Below are 21883 nucleotides of genomic sequence, written 5' to 3' on the forward strand. Positions count from 1 at the left end.
GTAAGGAACACTTTACAGCCACTCGAAAATGTGTTGGTGTGTCTATAGGGAGACACTTAGTGCTGATCTAGTTTTGAAGAGCAGCTTTGGCCTCTTTTAATTCAAGGGACCCATGCTCTGTCTTGGTCACAGAAAGAGGAATTCATCATCTGTGGAAAAATGCAAACCTATTTAAACGCCCCAGCCAGGTGCTCAATTATCCAGACAGACTTTTGGGAAAAGTGAAAGTGAGTCACTGATTTGAAATTGTAATGTAAGCATGGCATGATGGTAGATCGACTGTTATTTTTGACACAAGCAAAACGGATGTTGAATGCAAACAGCCAGAGGGAGATATAAACAAGAGAAACCCTGCCTCCACATCCTGTTCATCTGCAACATTCATATAACTATTCTGACCTCAAGGTCTCCTCCATTGAGGGATTCCATTACGATCCCTGTGTAATTTGTCAAGTAAATGAATCTCTTTTCTTCATCCTCCCACAGGGCTGGCCATTGATTATTTCAACCAGCGATTATACTGGGCAGATCCTGAGCTCTCACAGATAGGGAGCATGAGACTGGATGGCTCGGACCCTCTGGTGACAATCAGTGACAGACACGGTAAAGACGACTGAAAACAAAGCACAAGTTCTTCTTTTAAAAACATAATATCAATGCTGCACTTTGGTTTCTTTAACTTGTTATCAAGTAATTGCAACAACAGCACTGCTTTTGTGTCTCAGAAGGGTAAGCTTCAAAACAATGTGTATTGAGAACAATCTGCCCACACAAGATACAAACGTTCATCATCTCAAGGCTGCAAGTGTTGTAAAAGGGTTACTTGTTATTTTCTGCTTTCTTTGCTGGATTTACAGGAATTTCCCAACCATATAGAATTGATATATTTGAAGACTACATCTACGGAACTGGACTGAAACACGAGGTCTTCAAGATTCACAAGTATGGGAAACAGTCGGTGGAATTTTTCAATTTGGGGATGGAGAAGCCCACTAATGTTTTGATCTCCCATCGTTACAAACAGCAAGATGGTAAGTTGTCTTTTTTTTAAGTTTTAAAGGCAGAATGAGTAGGAGTAGTCAGTTGCGGTTTGTAAACGCAACATTCAAAGTTGGCCCCGGCTCAACGAAGGTTACGGTGCTCAACGAGGGTTACGGTGATCACCAGCAGGTGACCGATTTACTTTCGTTTTGGAACAACTTTGTCCGCTTGGCGTTTCGCCTTGCTATATTTGTTTTTTGGGCGCTTTGTCCATCTATTTCATAGCTTCCTCTTGGATGCATGCAGACCTGGTCGCTACGTTTTTATAGAGGTTGACACCCAGAAACGTCTTGAAAACAGCAAAATAAAAAATACAGGCATGGTCTCTGCAGATGCAGACACCGCCACACACTTCTAGTGGGTCTAAGTGATGATTGAGAGGGATTATTTTTGTATACGTATACATTAGAGGTGTCACGATTCTTCGATATCCACAATTCAATTAGATTTTTGATTTTAAGGTCACGATTCGATTACATTTTTGATTAAAACATATTTTTTTCAACAGGGACAGCAAAGCCACAATAAGGGCCACTAGATAGCAGAAGGGTGCTTTGCTTTTTTTGTAGCGCAGTTGTATGCATCATTAGTTTAACAATGTGTACCTGAAGGCACCATTGAGTCCTGCGGAACACACATTCTTTACCTTTGTTGTTTGTTAACATAACTCACTCACGCTGAAGGCAAAATGTTGCCACACCTGAGATTTTCTGTTGTTTCTCTGTCATCTCCGACTCCGGCAGTGGCCATGGTGTCTGGAACAGTCAAGCTTTAGGCATTTGGTAAGCTAAGGTTAACCTTTGTCTTTAGCTACATGCTACCAGCTAGTAAGCTACGCTGTGTCTGTTATTTTTTTATCTTCGGACTTGTGCAAGCAAGGTTGGGGAGAGAGAAAAAATACTGGTGGAATTGCCAATCCTGTTTCTGATTTCGATAGTCGCAATTAATGGATTTCAAGAAATCGTGACACCCCTAGTATACATAGTTTTTACGAAAATCCTACTAGTTGTGCCTTGTAAATAATAAATATTCATGCTGCTGTATATGCATATAATATCTTTTGAGGAATTACAGAGAGGAATTATAGAGATTACAAACTTAAGGTGGCACCTACAAGGAGAATTATATTTTTACATGTTACATTTTTCCATTGATTTCATTTAGATTTAGATCCTACATTTTAGTTCCAGTTTATATATTTCTTAGTTTTAAAGATGTATCACTTTTTTATTTTCAAAAAAAATACTGTTTTTGGTAAATTTTTACTTTCTTTTGAAAAATCATAATAAAGAATGGCATCTAACAAGCTGGAGAGTGTCCAAGAAAGCCATTGTAGCCAATAGTATGTACATAATATGCTAATAGAAGGCACTTGTACAAGGCGCATGTGGAGAGGGTTTGTTGAAGGTCATCATAAACAGTTATTCGAAGGAATATAAAATTAGTTATATAAAGTATTAATTGACTGAATGGTGTCTGGTTTGTGTCTTTGTGTGGATGTTCAAGGGTGATTGTGGTTGTTTTAACCTTAGTTACATATAAACAACACAGAATGAAAGTATAGGATGAGCTATACTTAAAGTATGGTAATTACGGTATTAAATTGATTAAAATAAATACATACTATCTATTTAAATTATGCCTATTGGTTAAATAATATATAGAGAAACAGCACATGCTCTGTCAAATTAAGGTTGATAGAAGCTCTCTTTGAGGCATGTTACTGTTTCAGGAGTGCAACATGAAACGCACCCATCTGTTTCCTGAGACACAGTTAATCAATACAACCATGTCCTCTCACTTTCTTCATGTAGTAGACCAACTTCAGTTATTTGTTACATCTCTGGTGTTAATGGTTAGAGAACATCAGACAGCTCAGTCTTGGTCAGTTTTTCACTTAAAGGGTGGCTGTTCCATTCCCCAGAGACTCATTAAGCCACCCATTTATTGTGTAGTGTGAAGTCTGTGAACGGAAGATGTGCACAGCCTGCAAAAAAGCTATGACATGATATCTTCAGCAAAACCCTAACAACCATTTAGATTTGTTCTGGGCTTTCATCCCTTTCATCCTTGTTTAAGAACTCATTATCGTGAGTGTATACTGTGGAACCATTAATGATAGTCAGAGACATCAGTGCAGTTTTTAAACAATCTGCAGTTTTTGTGTAATGCACCTGCAGTTTGGACAGTCTTTAGCACTCTGTTACTGAGGTCTTGGTTATTTAAAATTCAAACAATTTTAAAGTAGTGATTGCCAGGCCTCTTTTATAGCTTACACATTCTGATTACCATAGTGAATCAAATGCAACCCGCCTTTGTTGAAGTGTTTGCTATTTTGATTAATTCAGAGTACTTTTTATGACGTGTTTACATTATTTTGTCTACCCAGTGTAGGCTGCAGAAGGAAGAGCACTTCAAAGTGCAGCTAATCAATTAGACAACAGTCAATTCTTAACACGTTATACAATTGTTGATTATTCAATCTGGAGAAGAGGCCTGTGTGAAGTTATTCATATGCTTTAGCCTTATGTCTCTCTGGGCTTCAAGAAAATAACACTCTTCAACACAGAAATTAAAACACTTGAAATAAATAGCTTCACTCTAAGAAAAAGCAAACACACTTTTCACAAACAAACGGGTCTTTGTCATCTCAAGCCAGACTGACAGATTATCTTCTTGGCTCTGTTTTTTTTTACTTTCTCCACAGCATCAAATCCCTGCCTGAGAATGACTTGTGATTTCATGTGTCTGCTCAACCCAGCGGGTGCCAGCTGTACCTGTCCAGAGGGGAAGGTACTAGTCAATGGCACCTGTAGTGATGCCATTATCTCAGGTAAGCCTACTCTTGCATCTTCATGTTGTCATGCCATAGTTAAGATCACTTATATAATTTTGCCGCAGCTATAATGGTGGATGATGGAAACCCTCACTTGTGGTGTGATAATCAGCAATTTTTTTTTTCACTTTCAGGAGATTTTGATATGCACTAAACACTGCATGTAGCAGCATTGGAAACTCATCAAAAATAAATAAAATAAAGTTTGAGCAGACATCCATAGTTTTTGAAAGCTTGGACACACTGTATTGCGAAGATTTGATGCATGTTGAGGTTGAAAAATGCCACCTTGTGCATGCAGGTTTTTCAGCTTCACACCTCTATGGTTGTTGCTGTCTGACAATAGCAGCATAGCACTGTTTTGAGTGATTGACTTGCTACACACAGCACCACAGTAAGTTATAGGGCTTTGCTGTTGTGAAGGTGAACTGTGCCGTCCACCCTGCGAGAATGGAGGCCGCTGCTTAGCCAATGAAAAGGGAGACTGGAGGTGCTACTGCTGGCCTGACTTTTCAGGGGAGCGCTGTGAGGTCAACCACTGTACAGACTACTGCCTAAATGGAGGCACCTGCATGGGCTCACCTCTGGGTAAGTCTGCTTCAAAATATACTTCCTGATTCCTCCCTGCAATTGAAGTATATGTTATTGGCACTACTGTCTTTGTGTCCAGTCTTTGTTGATTCATCTCTGTGTTGACATATATTTAGCAATAATTTGTGAAATAATCCTCACTAAAATCTAAGCATCCAGTTTGTGAATGAATAGATGGTTCATGTTAGGGCTGGTCAATAATTCTATAGGATAATTATCGTTTTTCAATAGAATCGTATCATGATGAAATCATATATCGAAATATCGTGATACACAATTACGTCATCTAATCTGAGTGAAAAGTGAAATATTTTAAGGAAATATAATTTGAAGATTGCAGTTTTGTTTTTACATCAGACTTTGCATTACCACTCAGTTCAGTGTGATTAACAAACTGGACTCCAACTGACAACCTTCCAGTCACAAGCTGCTCCAACCTTTAAGCTCCATTACCCCACAATAGTGCATACAGCAGGACTGGGTTATCTCTGCATAATAATGGTGGATCATAATGTGTAAAGGTCGCTCTTGGAACCCACATGTTGGTTAAAATAAATTATGAGTAGTGTTTTCCAACAGCAGTGTGCAGGATTTTCTTCATTCATTCATTCAACTTTATTGTTCAACTCCTGCATGCCTACACCCAAGCATTCTGCTTCTAGGAATACCCCAGTGTAGTTAAATCAAACTATTGTAATCAGATTACTTTGTCAATTATATAATTCACACAGGGGCATGTCAAAATAGGCTTTACCATGTGGTTATTTCATATAGACTATTTATTTATTTATTGAATTACCATAAAACATGCTACATCATGATATATTATCGAGATATGAAATGACCAATATCAGGATAGAAGATTTTGGCCATATTGCCGTAGTTCATGTAATCCTTGATATTCAGCTGTGGGCAGACCAAACTTGCTGTGAAAAGCTGTTCCCACCACAGACAGACATTTGATTTTTTCTCCTGCACGCTGACCCAATGCATGATGACATTCAACCACATTTGTCTTCCTTTAAACTTCCACGCTTTTCTCACTTTGGCTGACATTTGCCACATTACATCTGCCAGTTGAGCAGGTTTTGTCATTGATGTTACTGTCGAAGAAGCCTCAAATAACAATCTTCCTCCAGGTTGGTTTCTGGAACAAACCAGTTCTACCCCACAATTTAGCTAATATGCTGAGATGTCAGCGGTGGAATTGAATCAGGATGTACAGCCCCTTTAAACATGTTATCGTTGAATTATAAGCCTGAACATCATCTCCTCCATCATAGCAATTACCCACAACATCTCCATTTCCATTTGTCATAAAAATAAAGAAAAAAAGATTCACCAGAGCAATTGCCCTGATACAAAAAGTGTGGTTTGTGTTCCCACATTAATGTTTTATAATGGAAGAGCCTTATTCAAGTGGTTTCAAATTATTAAAGATGTATTCATTGAATGACACTCTGTAAATAAAATGAGAAACCAAGCAGTATGTTTGGGTGAGTCATAGCAGTTACGCCAAACAGTTATAGAGATACAAATGGTGGGCTTTTGATTTTTGATGCAAATGGTTTTTAATAAACACTTATTCCTTTAAATAGGTCATCTTTCATTCTATGCAGGCCTTTTTAAAGTATAGAATAAAATCTGGACAGGAAGCAAAGTGATATTTTTTGAGAAAATAAATCTTTTTCATGTTTCTTGTTTTCAGATTCTGTTTACATTCTTAAAACAGCTCTACGTGACATAAACAGAAGCCAGGATAATCACTGATTCTCATTAAATGAAATAGAGTCCGTCAAGATTGCATTCAAATCATGTTACTTGCTGTGGGATCTCTACAGGAGGGCTTCAGGACTGAGAAGGAGAAGGCAGGGCTCCTATTGGTGACAATCAGTCTTATTTTGTTCTTCATTCACCGGCTGTGTAGTTGAAGTCCAACATGCTACACTGGATGATGAATTGTATTCCTATTTGTGGTAAACAGCTGAGAGGAAAATGAAAGTGTTGTGATATGTATTGTGCTGCCGGGGACACAGTGCCTTTTTCTTTCATTCATGCTTGGCAATTTGTCTGTTATAGGAAGAGGTCTTGCTGCATTGACCACATGTCTTTGAGGCATAAGAAAATTGGTCTGAAATTACTAAATATGAGCGATGTAGCGAATATAGTCAAATGGGTTTCCTAAAGTCACTCGTTCGGTGATAAAAGGGGACTGAAGGCAACTTCAAAATCAATTAGAGGCTGGACATTTTCCAGTTTTATCTATAAAAATAAAGGTGTCATTGAATTTCTGCTCTCCTGTCCCTTCAACTGGTTTACCTACACTGTAATGGAACTTTTGGCAACAAAACACATACTTAAACCATAGACACACAACCTTTCTCGTTTGTCTATGCTTTTATGGCATTAATGGGTGTCTTTGTAGTATGTGTTCAGAAAAATATGAAACATAGAAAAATCCCTGCATAAAAGTAAATATACTCATACTTCACAAGATCAAAACTCATTAATAATCATAACATTACCACCATTGTATTGTTTCTGACAATAGGGGCTATAATAGGGATGATTTAGATTTATTTTTTTTTTTTGCAGTTGACATCTCTGAAAAGCTAACAAACTTAGTATATTCCTTTAAACTGATATGATTCAATCCAGCTCATAAAATTCCAATGCTTGTAACACAAGAAATGAGCTTTAGGTAACCTACCAGAGTGGTTGTCCTCATCTGACTAGATGACCTGCATTACTTCAGTCTATGCTAGTTTAGAAAGCAAACAACTTCCTGGCTAAACTTAGCAAGCAAGTAAGATGGGTACTGCACTCTTAGCTCCCTGTGGGGATTTCCATATCCAAGCCACCTCATGGAATTATTTTTCTGCAGTGTCACAGACAGTACACCTGTCCTGACTCACTGTAATGTTGGTAAGGACTTTCCTTTGAAGGGTCTCAATGAAGCTAATAGGGTTGGATTGAAGTTCAACCCGTTCTATTCAGGGTGATGTCAAGTAAGAAGGAAACCTGTTCAGGTAGCCAGATGTGACATGGTAGCTAGTTTGTTTGATGAACCCCATATTTGTGTAGAAATGTAAAATATTCCTCAGTGTAGGCAGTAAAAGATGTCACTGATATAGCGTCATCCGGACCATGAAATGCCTCCATGATGTGTTTACTTGGCTTTTTTAGATTAAAAGTAGTTCCTGTAGAGACAAAGCTTAAACCCCCAACAGCCATTGAGTTAACAGAGAAGTGACTGGAGGCAGAATGATTGTCTCTTGGACATTCCAAACCCAGATTATCCCAGCCACAGAGGTGTGGAGTGTGAAATTACCAAGTAGTGTTGTGTGACCTACATGGCAAAACCTGTATCCATGGCAACTTGGTTGTATACTATGCAAGCAGTCGCGCCTGGGCAGCAACAATTGTTGTCTTTACTGAACATCCCTTAAACCAGCCTTGATTATTCTGCCTGTCCATTATGAACGTGTGAGTAAATCATGGTGGAGAGTGCACTGCTTTTGGAGGAATATGAAGAGCTGATTTGATTGAAACATTTCCACCTACTGATAATGTGTTACTCTGACTAACAATAAATCACACTCCCCCTCAACCAGTGGAGGTACCCTAGATGGTAAAGGAGTGGCCTTTCCTCTCAAGTATGTAGGCCTAATATAAGAATATGTAAAATAGGCTATACAACCTGTTGGAAAACGAAGAAAAAAAGCATTAAGTAGAACCATTGTTCCCTCATGTTGAAGCCACTTAAGATACTTTGGACATCTGATTAGGATGCTTCTTGAATGTCTCCCTCTTAGAGATATTCCAGACATGTCTGAAAAGGGAGAAAACTGTGGGCAGACCCAGAACACGCTGGAGGAATTACAGTATATGCATATTATGTCTGGCCTGTGAACGATTTGGGATCCTTGGAGGACATAAGTGAGACAAAGGGCACCTTAGCTCTCTCCATAGGTGCCAATCTGCGTTCTCCTTGACCCATACATGAATATGTGTCTTAAATGATGGATGGAAGGATGGATCTTTGCCTTTACCCTCACCAACGTCATGGAGGCCTTTTACTGCTTCTATTTAACATCTGTCTTGGTGACTATAAGGATTATCTTTTGCATACAATATGTAACTATGATGACATGATTGACAATGGTAGATTGATGGCCAATCGTTTTCAGCCATAAGCGCTATAGAGTACTTACAGCAGAAGGAGTGTGTATGTGAGAAAGACACATCATGGAACATGTCATCCAGTGCAACAGTGTGTGCATTGATGTGTTAAAGGTATTTAATAGTTTTTGGAAAACAATGGTGATCTATGGCAATATAAGGATTTTGATACACAGACGGTAATTGTAAGTAGGATCAATGCATTGTTGGTTTTGGTCTTTTCAGGCTCTCTTAAGTTTTCCTTTTTTGTCTTGTCTTGTCCAGGTAAGTCTACATGCCGCTGCCCTGTTGGCTTCTCAGGGCCTTTCTGTGAGAGGAGGATTTGTGACAACTACTGTTTAAATGGGGGAACATGCGACGTCAATCAGGGGAACCAGCCAGTGTGCCGCTGTATGGCGGAATATACTGGGGACCGCTGTCTTTACCGTGAGTCCTCCACCTACTGCAAACATAACAACAAACAGGTTATTGCCGCACTTGGCCTCCATATAATTGGCATTAGCCTTTCAAGCCAAGCCGCAAGAACACTCCCAACAAAGCATTGATTTGAATTCAGTTATGCTGCATGCATTTCAAAGTTAACACGCAGAGTGTGGAACAAAAACAACCCCCTAAAGTGTTTTCTTTCCACAAACACCGCATTTGACTCTATTTGCAGATAAACAAAATCAAAATACTACCATCAAACAACCTTTGGGTGTTTCTGTGCTGAAGTGATAATGTATTTCCTTTTGCATTGCTTTGTCATAATGGGTTGTGGAAAAAGAATTTCAATTCCACATCATTAGTATTTTCCTTGTCGTTGCTTGCCCAACGGGTGAAATTATTTAATCTGTGGCTAAGATGTCATTTGATGTGGATAATTAGGTCCCATTAAAACTGTGTACAATTACAATCAAACTATCTTAAACTATGTTCCCAGTTTCTCATTACACACTGCCTCTCTTTCTCTTTATATTTCTGTGTCTGTGGAACAGACATCTGTCATCACTACTGTGTGAACTCCAAGGCCTGCACGCTATCCAGTAGCGGGTATGTGGAGTGTGTGTGTCCTGCCAGGTTTGAGGGAAACAAGTGCGAGGTGGACAAGTGTCTTCGATGTCACGGCGCTCCCTGCCTCATTAACGAGGAGACAGGAGATGTGGTTTGCAAGTGAGTGCTTGGTATCCGCTCACTTTTCTTGTCCCTCATCCCTTTTTGCTATAATGCCAAGGCTGTATGGTCCTCATCATTTCTGGAAAAGCATTAGGTCTACAGTGTATCCTCAGGTCTCAGTTGCTGTATCCGCAGGCTGTAAGCTGAATTAATTGATTTGATTAAACCTGAAAAATGTATTGGGCCACACACCCTACGGCAATTTAACTTCTGTGAATTAGAAGCCAGGTGAACTATCCCGCTTTATATGAATTATGCATATGTTTGACAAACAACAAAATTAACCACTGACTCATTTTGCTTCTTGTAAAAGTGTAGTTCTCTGTTGCTAGCATCCATTATTTCTTCACCCTCCAGTTGCACAAATGGCAGAATAGCACCGAGCTGTCAGCTGTGTGACGGATATTGCTACAATGGAGGCACCTGTCACCTGGACCCTGACACCAACCTGCCTTTCTGTCAGTAAGTCACTGCTTAATGGGTGAAGGAAAGTGGGGGAAAAACATGTAATGCTCTACACTATTATTCACACTCTCACTGTTCACTCTCACTCCATTCAAATGCTGGCTCTGTGCCCCAGAAAGCTTGGCCTTAGAAGCAAAACTGAAAATCGCCAAGGGGTACCATTTCCCTGCTTGGAGAACAAGATAGATGTCTTCCTCTGGAAAGAAATCCTTAAGTTGAGGGAAGGTTTGATGTCACTATGTGGGGGCTATGGCACAGCAAGGGGCTGAGTGCCAGTATACCATCTTATGCTGTGTGACACCTCACTGTGGCTTATGGTTTTTAGGCAGAAAAAAAAATGGTTTCAAAGCGCATTCAAAGCTTGCCATTCTGAACATATCACACTGTTCCTCCTTGCAGTAAAGAGCTGATGTCAGGCCTCTCTGACTCTCTTCAGTAGTAGGTTTTAGAAGTTCTAAAAAAAGAAGCTGAGGTATGTGTCAGTGGTAGAACATGTCTTGATATCCAACGGCACAAACTTGTAACAGACAAAAGCTTGACTGGCAGACACGAGGGAATTATTGTGAAAGACTACTCAAAGCGCTGCCCATAGATTAATACCACCTCGTCTATAATCACATGCAGTGCTGTGTTAAAAATCTCCCCAAGGAGGAAATTGGAAATCCATTTCAAAAGCCTAACTCTCTATTTTTTTAACTGCCCATTGTCCAGTGTAGTTAAATTGAAATTTGCGGTCATCACTCACAAATTCCAGGGGATAGAATCAATTTCTATGCAAATGATCTTATTCGATGAGGTTAACAGATCTAGATAATGTGGTTTATTATTTGCTGCAAAGAACAGAGATTATGTGAGATGATGGATATGTCAGTGTCAAGAAATCATAATGTTTGCACTTAATACTCTGAGTAAATGCATATTTCATCAAGCCTTCCCAAAGCGAAAACCTTGCAGGGCAGAACTGCTTCAATTGCAAACAATTCCTGCACTAAACACTGAAAGATTGAAGAGATTTTCAAAATGCATGAGTCAAGCCAGCTATGGTAAACGTCTAAGCCCTCACTGCTATTCAGTGAGAAATATTTGCATATTCTTCTTGAAAAGCATTTCAACTATACAATTGCTCTTTTTCCATACAATGCAACATGTCTCACTTATTCCAGCAATTGTGTGCCGTCAGTCAGTCAGATACTGTTGTACCACAACAGTATTTTAATCGGAAGTATGCGTTATCTCTGAAGCTGTAGCTGAGAAACTGACTTTGGACTATGTGTGCACAATAGAAGGACTTTCTTTCAGATGAAAATATGTTCTTGACTTGGCACAATGTTAATGTGTCACTTTGGCTTCTTCTGGCATTCTCTTCCTCAATAACATTCTTTCCAGACCAATTATAACTCGTACTTTGCAGAATTGGCTTGCATTTTCCAATGGACCTCAGTTTGAACAGGTCCCTATATGTCTAACAATAAATATTGTTTATAATCCATATTGTGTATATAATTTGAGAGTTAGATTTTGATTTAGAGTTATCCAGATGCAAAGAAATTTGCTCTTGCTCTTAATTTTTCCTATTTCCTAATTTTAAGTCCTACATTTAGGTACAGTAATTCCCTTTTTTTTTTACAATCTTCCATTTTGAAGTATTGCAAACATTTTGGTAACACTTTACAATACTGTAACATCACTCATAAATGGTAAATTGATAATTAATTAAACTTAAGTTAATAGTTATTCTACTGTTTACAAACAATGACTTGATAATGTTTACTTATTAAAAGTAAGGCTATAATATATGTTTTAACAGTTTATTGTTGCACACATTACAACAATATGTACATTGTATTAGGTATTTGTTTATGATTACCAGATGACTTCTAAATATTTAAGAAGTTGTTTGTAAACCGTTAATAAACATTATTTGGATGGCTATTATAAAGTTGCAACTCATGATTATAATACATTAATGGTTAATAAATAATTTGTAAAGCATCTACGAACACTATTTAGGTATTATCAGTGCACAAATAATAAAATAATCATCTCTTTCATAGATCACCCAAAAATGCTTTGTAAATGCTTAATAATCCACTTATTTATCATTATCTCATTATAATAAGCAGTAGTTGCAACTTTATAATACGCGTCCAAACGATGTTTATAGATGGTTTACAAAACAATTATTAGCCATTTATATTTAATATATATATTTTTACCATCTTCAGCTGAAATTAAGTGAAAATAACATTTTATTTTGCCTTGTTCTATTCTATATTATTTTTTTTGCAATGAATTGACCGACAAACTCTTTTATTATTACAATTACATACCTTATTCCTCTTGATTTGTGTTCATATATTTATTTTTTGCTAATTTGCTTGATGCGGTCACAACATTGACTTACTCCATTTTTATGACTGAAGCTGCTAAAAGGGATTAGAGTGTCAGTCTCCATTCATCAAGCAGCAAACAGTTCAACAATATACATTCTCTGGGCCCTTTTATCACTCCGAACACAATGTTTTGCAGCTGCACGTCAGGGTTCAAGAACCAACGTTGTGATGAGCTGGCCAACCCCTGCGATTACTTCTGTCAGAATGAGGGGATGTGCACATTAACAGCTCTTAACAAACCACGCTGCAAGTAGGTCCTTCTCACCTCTCCAGCTGTATTCAGAGCCCACTCACCCCTTTTTGTCCACACCCCCACCCCAACTCCATCTGGCTCCATTTCAGCCTCAGTCCAGTATATGGGCTTTCGGTCACAGTGCCGCCTTGCAGCAACTTATCATGTAATAAGTGTAATAAAGTAATCACTTGTCAAAAAGTAACCCAAAATAGTGAACTGAGAGTCAGTGTAGTGACATTAATATTTCACTAAATCATAATGACATTTTTTTTATTTTTGGAAAGTCTTTATTAAAATAGTTTTCAGCCATTTGGTTGTGGCTGGAGTGTGCCATTAGTAAATAATTACTACTGTGATATACAATAATTACTAAGCTTGTAAAGTTGCTGTCAAACACTGGTTTGCCCTTTTACCAGCAACAGCTTTCATTTAAACTGGAGAGAAAATGTTTTGTCACTCACTCATTTTATTTGTTGTAATAAAATTGACTTCAAACTAAATTACTTTTTACCTTTAGATAACTTTATTAACTGATGTTTAGTCAATTCATTTTTGTTAGGGATGTCACATTTGCATTATTATTTTTCGGGAACCCTTATTTAACCAAGAAGTCTCTGAGATATGATAATGAGGTTTAAAGGTGCTAGTCGGCAGATTGTGTTAGCTTTGGACAGGCTAGCTGTTTCCCCCTGTTTCTAGTCATTGTGCTAAGCTAAGCTAACCAGATAGTGACTCATACTTAAAACATAGACTTATGACAAATTGTATCAATCCTCGTATCTGACTCTGCAATAAATCAAATAGGGATTTTGCCAAAATTGTCAAACTAGTCATTTTATATTACTTATTGTTATTATTATTATTAGTAGTAGTAATAGTAGTAGTATGAGTAGGAGTAGTAATAGGAGCAGCAGTTGGGCACAGTAGATTAAGGCATTTCTAATTTTGTATTTTTATTAACTAAAATCCTTGAATTAGAGCTCAATATTTTCAATTTGTATTACATTCTGAGCAGGTATTAGCTGATGCCGCACTTATTACATTATCAGTTGCTGCTTGACTTTGTACCTTTGCTGCCCCTCACTGCCACCCATCCACCCATCTCATGCAGTCGTCACCCAGCACACAGGAATCGGGGAGGGGGAACTAAAACGTGACACCGTCTCTGTGACGTGGGCATCAGTCTGTGCATTTGCAACCTGTGCATGATGGCAAGTTGAATATGTTCGTTATTGACCAGTCATCACGTAAGCGTATAACTTACTAGGCTGAACATCTCATCAGTTATTGGTGTATATCTTTAATGCCTTCAACACAGAGTTAGGAGAATTTCTTAAGGAATTAGTCTTTTCTTGGGTTACGCTTCCCAAAGGAGATCAAACTCCCCGATGCTCCCAATTTCCCATTAAAATTCATGCTGTTGTGACATTTCGTTCAACGAGGGTGTGATTCATTTCCAGTATGTATGGGGCTGCATTCTTATTTTGGATGTTCTGATTCTTAGAGTGCATGTAATTTAGAGTAATTTCATTCTGTCATCATCCAGTCGCAACTACCAGATCACTCATGCTTTAAAGACCCATCTGCGTCCGTCGTGTGAAATTAGATATCACCTCCTCTAACAAGGGTCATACATCACGCCCATCGGATCCCATTGGAACACAAATGAGATGACGACTTGTCCCGCTGTCATCCTTTTACTTTTCAACACTGAATATTCAACATGTAAATTCACACACACACACACACACACACACTGTTTATGGACACAACATGTATGTATACATAGTGCTCTCTCTCTCCAGGTGGTGTTTTGTTTGTGTTTGATCAAAGCACTTCATAGTGAGAATCATAATGTGTTGTATATGTATGCCACGTTTACATCATAATGTAGTTCATTTTGTAAAGGTGTTTTTTCAGCAGTTTTTTCCTGCTAGGAAAAATATTCTAATAGTAGTTTATTTTAACTCTCTTTTGACCTCCTTCAGATGTTCAGCCAACTGGGCAGGAACACAGTGTGAGAGACCCGCCCCTAAAAGCAGCAGATCAGACAATACCAGCGGGGGTGAGTATTGGGAATTTCAAGTCTTGTTATAAAACCTTACATAGTTCCTGTATGAATATTATCATTTCTACTGTGTCCCTATTCAATATCACTCAAATCAATCGCAAATGATCACATTTTTAAACATCCACACATTCTTACAGGCAGGTTTATACTTTGTTTTTTTTTATGCCGCACATTTGGACTTGGTCCTGATGGGCACCCTAAGAATTCCTGAACTCCATCCAAATTAGGCAGTTTGCAGTATTTGAACAGAAAAGCCTTCACTCAGCAGGTTTACTTAATTAGAATTAGAAGAGCTGCTGTTGTCAGCCCATCACAGTTAAGTTATGTGGCTGTTCTGTCTTTAAGTTAATCTTAAGTATTACATTGAAACCTCTTAAATAAAAAAACTCTGACATTCTGGGCTCTGCATAACATTGGGACTTCTTCTAGTCCTCATTTTCTAACTAAGAGCTTTGCAGGTTTTTCAATTAATGCACGACTTTATGGAATCGATGCATTTACATAAACATGACTGTATAGCGGCTCATATGTAAGACAGCTGTTCTGTAAATGGAGGGAAGTGTGCAGTCAACCAAGCCCATGGGGGAAAAGCCATTTTTGAAGCCACAGTCAGGCATGGTTACATCCAATGTGTCACTATCTGAGCCCATCTCAGCTCCTTTCACTCATCTCTCCACACCATCTCTCCTCTGTCTGTCTCCCAGGGAGCATAGCCATCATTGTGCCTCTGGTCCTGCTGGTAATCTTGATTGTGATGGTGGTAGCAGGTGTTTACATCTGCAAACGGAGGCAAAGGTAAGTAAATAAATAAAGAAATACAATATAAATAAGAGAGAGGGTTCTAAGCAGCAACAGATGATGAGAGAGACAACACTACGCAGCTTTGAAGATGAATGGACATCTTTGGTTTATAAATGAAAAGTTTCTTGTTTGTTTCAACATGCTCAGCAGAACGCCTGACCTCTGCACTCAGCCTCTGATTATAATCCAGCTTTTAGTTCTGCCAAGCAAAGTTATAAACTCCAAGTGTGCCAAGTAGTGTGATGTGATTTGTTGTGTGGAGCCGGGCGAAGCTGTACAGCATGTTGACCTGCATGTTGTGTGTCATGTTAATGACTCCTGGCTCCGCACACCTCAGGGGAAAACGTGTCCAGAGACAGCCCATGACAAACGGAGGGATAAACGTGGAGATTGGGAACCCGTCATACAACATGTATGAAGTGGACCATGACAACCATGCTGATGCAGGCAGCCTGCTGCGACCCAACTTCACGCTGGACCCTCACAAGGTTGGCTTCATGAGCTCAATATTAAACTAACCACAATGCCAACAGCAAGCTGAAGCTTTACACGTGCCTGAAAAGCAAATTAGTTTTTTCTTTTAGCTCTTTGTTGTTTTATGCAGTGCAACATTACAGCAGCATATTGCTGCCACTATGACAAAATATACATAAGCTCGGGTTCTCATTTGAACTAAAATAGTTTCTTGTTTTAACAACGTCCTTCTTATAATGTTTTTCATGTATTCATTATCACTACATGTCAAATTATTCAGTTTTAACAAGTTTAACACGTTTTAACAAGAAACACATTGTATCTTGTTACATCATAAAACCTGTGAGCCTGGTGGTCTACAATCACTTATCTTCTCTGCCATCAAATTTACACACAATAATTAGATAGGGGCACAAAACAATAAGAAAGCAGCTCACGGCTATAGTAAATAAAAAAAATAAAAAAAATCTTTACTTAATCATATAGCATCTCGATCGATGCTATATGATTGATAAATGTTGTGATATTTATTTCCTTTTGTTATTTATTCTATCCTGTTAAGATTAAAAATGTCTTTTACAAATTTATTAGATATGATTGATCAATAATGCTATACGATATATCTTTTTTATGATCTATGAATCAATGTTTTTTTTTTTTATTTATTTGACAGGGACCATGCATATTTATGAACATAGTTGTATAAAAACACCATGTAAATATGCCAGAATTAGTTAAAATAACTACTTTCCATCTGCAGTCCCTAGGCAGGTAACATAAGACTAACAAAGACAACCAGCAGTCATACAGCGCTCGTTCATGATTCAATGTGGTTATTCATGTTATATAATTGATCTACAGTGTCTCTTTAGCAATTGAAAGGATAACAGACTCACTACTTTTTTTTTTAACAAGATTGATCTAAAATGAGGTTTTTCATGTTATAGCGAGAACTTATTTTTGCTATTTTGTAAGTCTCAGAACTTATTGTGACAAGAAATCCACTATTTCCAGAATTTTATTTAATTTAGCAGCAAATACATTATAGGTGCTGTATATTCATCTTCTAGGAACTCATATTTAAGTTGCCATATGTATTGATGTCCTTGAAAATCAGTGCAGTGCTTGAAAAAGGGAGAGGAGAGGAGCTGATTTGATTGGCCTTCATTGATGCCAATCCTTATCACACCTGCCAATTATATTATACTATGCTTATAAAAAATACTATTATAAATAAAATGTTGCAGGAGCATCACTGTTGCACCAGCATAGTCCTGAAAATAGGGACACCCTGTAAGTTACACCCAAATGAACCTGCATAATTGCCTGTGCTTCGACTCATTGCATCTGCATTAGTAAGTACAAGGGTGCACACAACAAACTTTGTGTAACTTAAAAAAACTATTTAATTGCAGGAAGGACACCAACCACCATTTTCCAGCTTTATAAAAAATAATTGTGTGTTGTGTTCTTTGTCTCTGATTCAATAACTGTGATAAGGTGATATCTAGTGTTGGGATAAATCTGTTTTTTAGAAGATGAAGTAAAGAGCTGGCTACAGTAGTGTGCAGTAATGTGCAGGTGCCATGAACCAAGGGGACTTTTCATCTGGCTTGTGATTTATTCTGTTCATGGCCCTCAACCCCACACTAACACTCAGCATATCAAATGAATCATAACACCTTCACTGATGTTGTTATCTAACTCACCTGCGAGAGCCTCAAGCCCAATGCTATTCCTTCTTCCCCTGCCAACTTTGACATTTGCTATTGTCAGTCCAATCTGGGTGTATTTTCAACAGAGGCACGCTGGCTTGAATCTAAACTAGCTTCTGTATTTCACTACTCTATCTTGGTCCCCTACAATAACCTTCTTCTTTAATTCAGTGCAGTATTATTTTGAGTTAAACAAAAATTGAATATATTCATTCTTTATTGTGCTCTATAGAGGAAATTTGCTACAACTAGACAGATTTTTGGAAATTTGTAGATAGATTTAAAAACAAAGTAGTTGGCCAAGCGTTATTACATTCGTCAAACTGTTTGTGTGTTAGCTGTGTTGGTGTTAGTGAATTTAACTTTGCACTGTAAACAGAGGTGGTGCCTGTTGTGTTGCAGGGCTGGTGTGTAAAATCCAGTGACCCTCACACCTTAGGCATCAATTCTGTGCCCAAGGAGGTAATCCCTGGACAGGTGAACTTTCCAAACTTCACTTTGTGTTTTCCCTCTAGAAAATAAATTCAATCTCATGTAGGCAAGCAGTGTGCACTGTGCAGTTACCTTGCACACATTTTAAACAAATTGATATGACGACCTGTACCAAATGTAGATCAGGCGAAAGTGAGTCACGGTAACATCCACAGTCATCTATAGCGGTTTCCTACATAATTTTGTGAGAGCCGTCAATATATTCCTAATATCAAACAAGTTGCATTATACTTTGGCATGTAGACAGTGGGCTTGCATGGCTTTACTGTATGTTTACATTGGCTTCTTCCTGCATGTTGCTGTCTGTTACTGTACTACAGCTCACTGAATAACAATCTACGTTATGCATGAGTCATGTCTTGTGCTTTTCTTTGTTCTGCTTCCAATAGAATTCAACTCAACAATTTTTAGCCCACTTTTTTAAACCTTGATAATCACAGTGGACTTTCCTTAAAGCTGCACTAATCAATATTTTATTATATTAACTTTAGCTCAAATGGCCCTGTGTAATGTGAAACAGGAGGTTGCTCGTAGTAATGAGGTTACTCTCAGCTCCACAGAGTTGTTTTGTCTCTTTTAGGTCTTTTTTTTAATTTTTAAATTTTTTTTTTTTTGCAACCTGTCCTGCAAACTCTCAACCTTATAACTTAATTTATCAACCTTTTCAGCAGATGCAACTCTGGTAAACAGACTGTATGCTAGTGCCCAGTACTAAAGAGCAAACAAAGTTAGAAACTAGCTACAGTAGTGAACAACGTGAAGTATTTAGAGCCAGATGTTTTATCTCATGAGTTGGTGGGGACCAAAACAGAGCTAAAAGAAGAGTGACTATTGGACTTCATTCATCAGGTGTACAAAACACGACAAATTCAGATTAACCATGATGCTATTCCATATCTGCTGGCTTTTACAACTTTAACGACTTTGTAAAATTATATGTTAGATGTTGTGTTCTCAACAAAAATGTATTAATGCAGCTTTAAGACTCCCACTGTTCTTAAGAAATTTATATAAATAAATAAAATTGTATCCATCTTCTTTCCTTCCTTTACAGCCCATGAACTACTCAAACCCAGTGTATGCAAAGATCTATATCGACGGACAAAACTGCCGAAAGCCAGTCATCAGTATTGACGAGAGGAGAGAGCTACTCCCAAAGAAACTAGAGGGGACAATTCATGAAACCGCCGCATAGCCTAACTTTACACTTTGTACTTCTTTTTTACCACAATGTACAATGTATAATATGAAGGAGGAAACAAGAATTTTTCTATTTCCTATGAGGCTCTTAGGTTTTACCGGTTTAGCATCAGCATAATGTCCTTGTTGGTGTGCTGAAGAGATTTATTTTCCATTTACTGTTTGCTTTCTAATGTTTGTCAAACATAAGTTATACAGCGATATACTGTATACTCTTTGACACTGAAGTAAAGCTGCTGATTTGCAAAAACATTTATTAACACCATAAGCCACACTCGTGCACAGTTTAAACCTTAAAATGCAGTGCTGAAATTTGTACCCATACCTGTTTCTAGTTTGAGTGTAACACGGACACTGTGTCGTTTTGTGAAGATAACGAAGGCAGGTTGGCTCAATTTTTCTGAACAAATGTAAGTTTTGAAGAAAGGTGTTAAGAGGGTTGTTTCTAGCTTTTTTTCTTTCTTTGTTCACATGTCATATGATGTATGGACCACAGAGCTTCACAATTGAGCAGTGAAGCTTTATATTTTTTAGGTTTTGTCTATTTTTTCTCTCCTCGGTACCTGACAGATCTTCTGATTGGATTTCCAGTGGAGGCCATACTATCAACATGATCTTTTCACAATATGTAATTCCATAGGTCTTCTGTCTTTTCTATTTCCGTGGATATCCACCTCCATCCCCCCGGTTTCTACAGTGACATACCACATGAACTAATCTTTTGGTGAAAGAGATTGAAGCCCACCTTGAATGTTCTCCGATCAGATTCCCAGATCCTGTACTGTACACTGAAAAGACAGATACTGAATACCATATTTTTCTAGGTCTCATATATCTACAGATGGCTTAAAATTGTAGACAAGGAAGAGATTTACCACAGCTACAAAAAGGTGAAGAGTTATAAAAACATCTGTTACTTCAGAAAAGGAAGATGATAATTATAAGAAATTTTATAATTTTGTATTTGATTTGTATGTTGTTTGGCTGCTTGTATTTTGAAGAAATGTATTAAATGTAAGTAATTTTTATATAAAATGTAAATCGATATTGAATAAAGGGGGCTTATTTCCACATGGTGTCCCTTTCTTAGGCCACAGCAGACACTGCCTATTCAACCCGTGATCAAACTGGCAGAGTAGTTATATTCCCGCGGTTCACATGGCCACTGACCTGACAAGTCAATCAACAGCGTGAGGTCTTTTACTTCCTGCGCAGAGAAAGGTGGCTGATGGGAGATTATTGCCCTCCCTGTGTGTGTGCAGGAAGGCCGACATCCTTCATTACCTGGCGGTGGTGGCACAGCGTCTGTGCCACCTGCTGAATGATAATTCAGTCTCCTTTTGCTTTACTTACAATGGCTGTCTCTTCACACACTTCACCTTCTCCCTCACCATGGCAACCAGAGGAGGCAGCGGCACTCCGGCCCTTTCTCCATCTGTCTGTGCTATTGGCTGGATCTGCCAGCACACCACATTTTGATGATGTTACAAATAGATGCCACTGTTTCCAACTGCTTTAACTGTCCTCCACGGTAAACCGCCAGTGAAATCCACTGTGATGACACCTGGCATTTCCAAAATGTCCATATGAATGTTTTCATAGATTAGACTATTTTCTGCAAATCACAAGCCAATGTGCTGAGAGAAAGAGGAATCTTCACCACTGTGGAAGGCTCTGCCGCAACTGTAGCTAAGAAATTTAATGCAGTGAACTAATATAAATGAATCAAATGTTTAAATTTGTCTGAGCCGATTGAGGTTTCTTGTGTTTCATCATGAGCATCTTGTTGCAAAAGTTCATCTCCATCTCTTTTATAATAGTGGTCTATGAGGGCTAAAGGTTTTTTTTTTTTCTTGCAATACTGTGGTTAGTCACAAGGGACAAAGGAGCAACCAGCTGACTTAGTTATCCCATGTCCAGTTTTCTTAATAGAGTTGTGAAGATGTTTTTTACGGTTCTGGAAGAAGTACATAAAACTCTACTGGTTGAATCATCAGAACAAAAGATGAGCCATTCTATTGAAAAATATCTGGGTTTTCTTTTTAACAACAAAAGTACAAGCTTTTGTTCATTAAAACGTAAAGAGAAAAGTCAACTACAACTCTCCAAGAGTATTTCTGTAGGAAACATCCACTCAACGAGTTAAAAATTCAGTTGTGTCTATCACTAACAGCGAGCAGAAGCTCAACATTATGCTTTGCATAAATGTGATAGAACAGTCATACCATTCAC

The 21883-nt window shown here is 38.1% G+C and overlaps 1 protein-coding gene across 1 annotated transcript in view; it reads left to right on the forward strand.

Annotated features, from left to right (window-relative positions):
* The window catches only part of lrp1bb (low density lipoprotein receptor-related protein 1Bb), a 282705-nt gene extending 261983 nt beyond the window's left edge, over positions 1-20722 (forward strand). Inside the window, exons 78-89 of the mRNA XM_039818282.1 lie at positions 487-603; positions 858-1031; positions 3749-3874; positions 4301-4465; positions 8915-9076; positions 9628-9802; positions 10163-10267; positions 14887-14963; positions 15674-15764; positions 16108-16258; positions 18362-18436; positions 19506-20722. Coding sequence (XP_039674216.1) covers positions 487-603; positions 858-1031; positions 3749-3874; positions 4301-4465; positions 8915-9076; positions 9628-9802; positions 10163-10267; positions 14887-14963; positions 15674-15764; positions 16108-16258; positions 18362-18436; positions 19506-19646 — 1559 coding nt within the window. The 3' untranslated portion in view covers positions 19647-20722. The remainder of the gene's footprint in view (positions 1-486; positions 604-857; positions 1032-3748; positions 3875-4300; positions 4466-8914; positions 9077-9627; positions 9803-10162; positions 10268-14886; positions 14964-15673; positions 15765-16107; positions 16259-18361; positions 18437-19505) is intronic.
* The last annotated feature ends 1161 nt before the right edge of the window (positions 20723-21883 follow it).

The sequence above is a fragment of the Perca fluviatilis genome, chromosome 12 (genome assembly GCF_010015445.1).
Source record: "Perca fluviatilis chromosome 12, GENO_Pfluv_1.0, whole genome shotgun sequence".
Classification (NCBI taxonomy): Eukaryota; Metazoa; Chordata; class Actinopteri; order Perciformes; family Percidae; genus Perca; species Perca fluviatilis.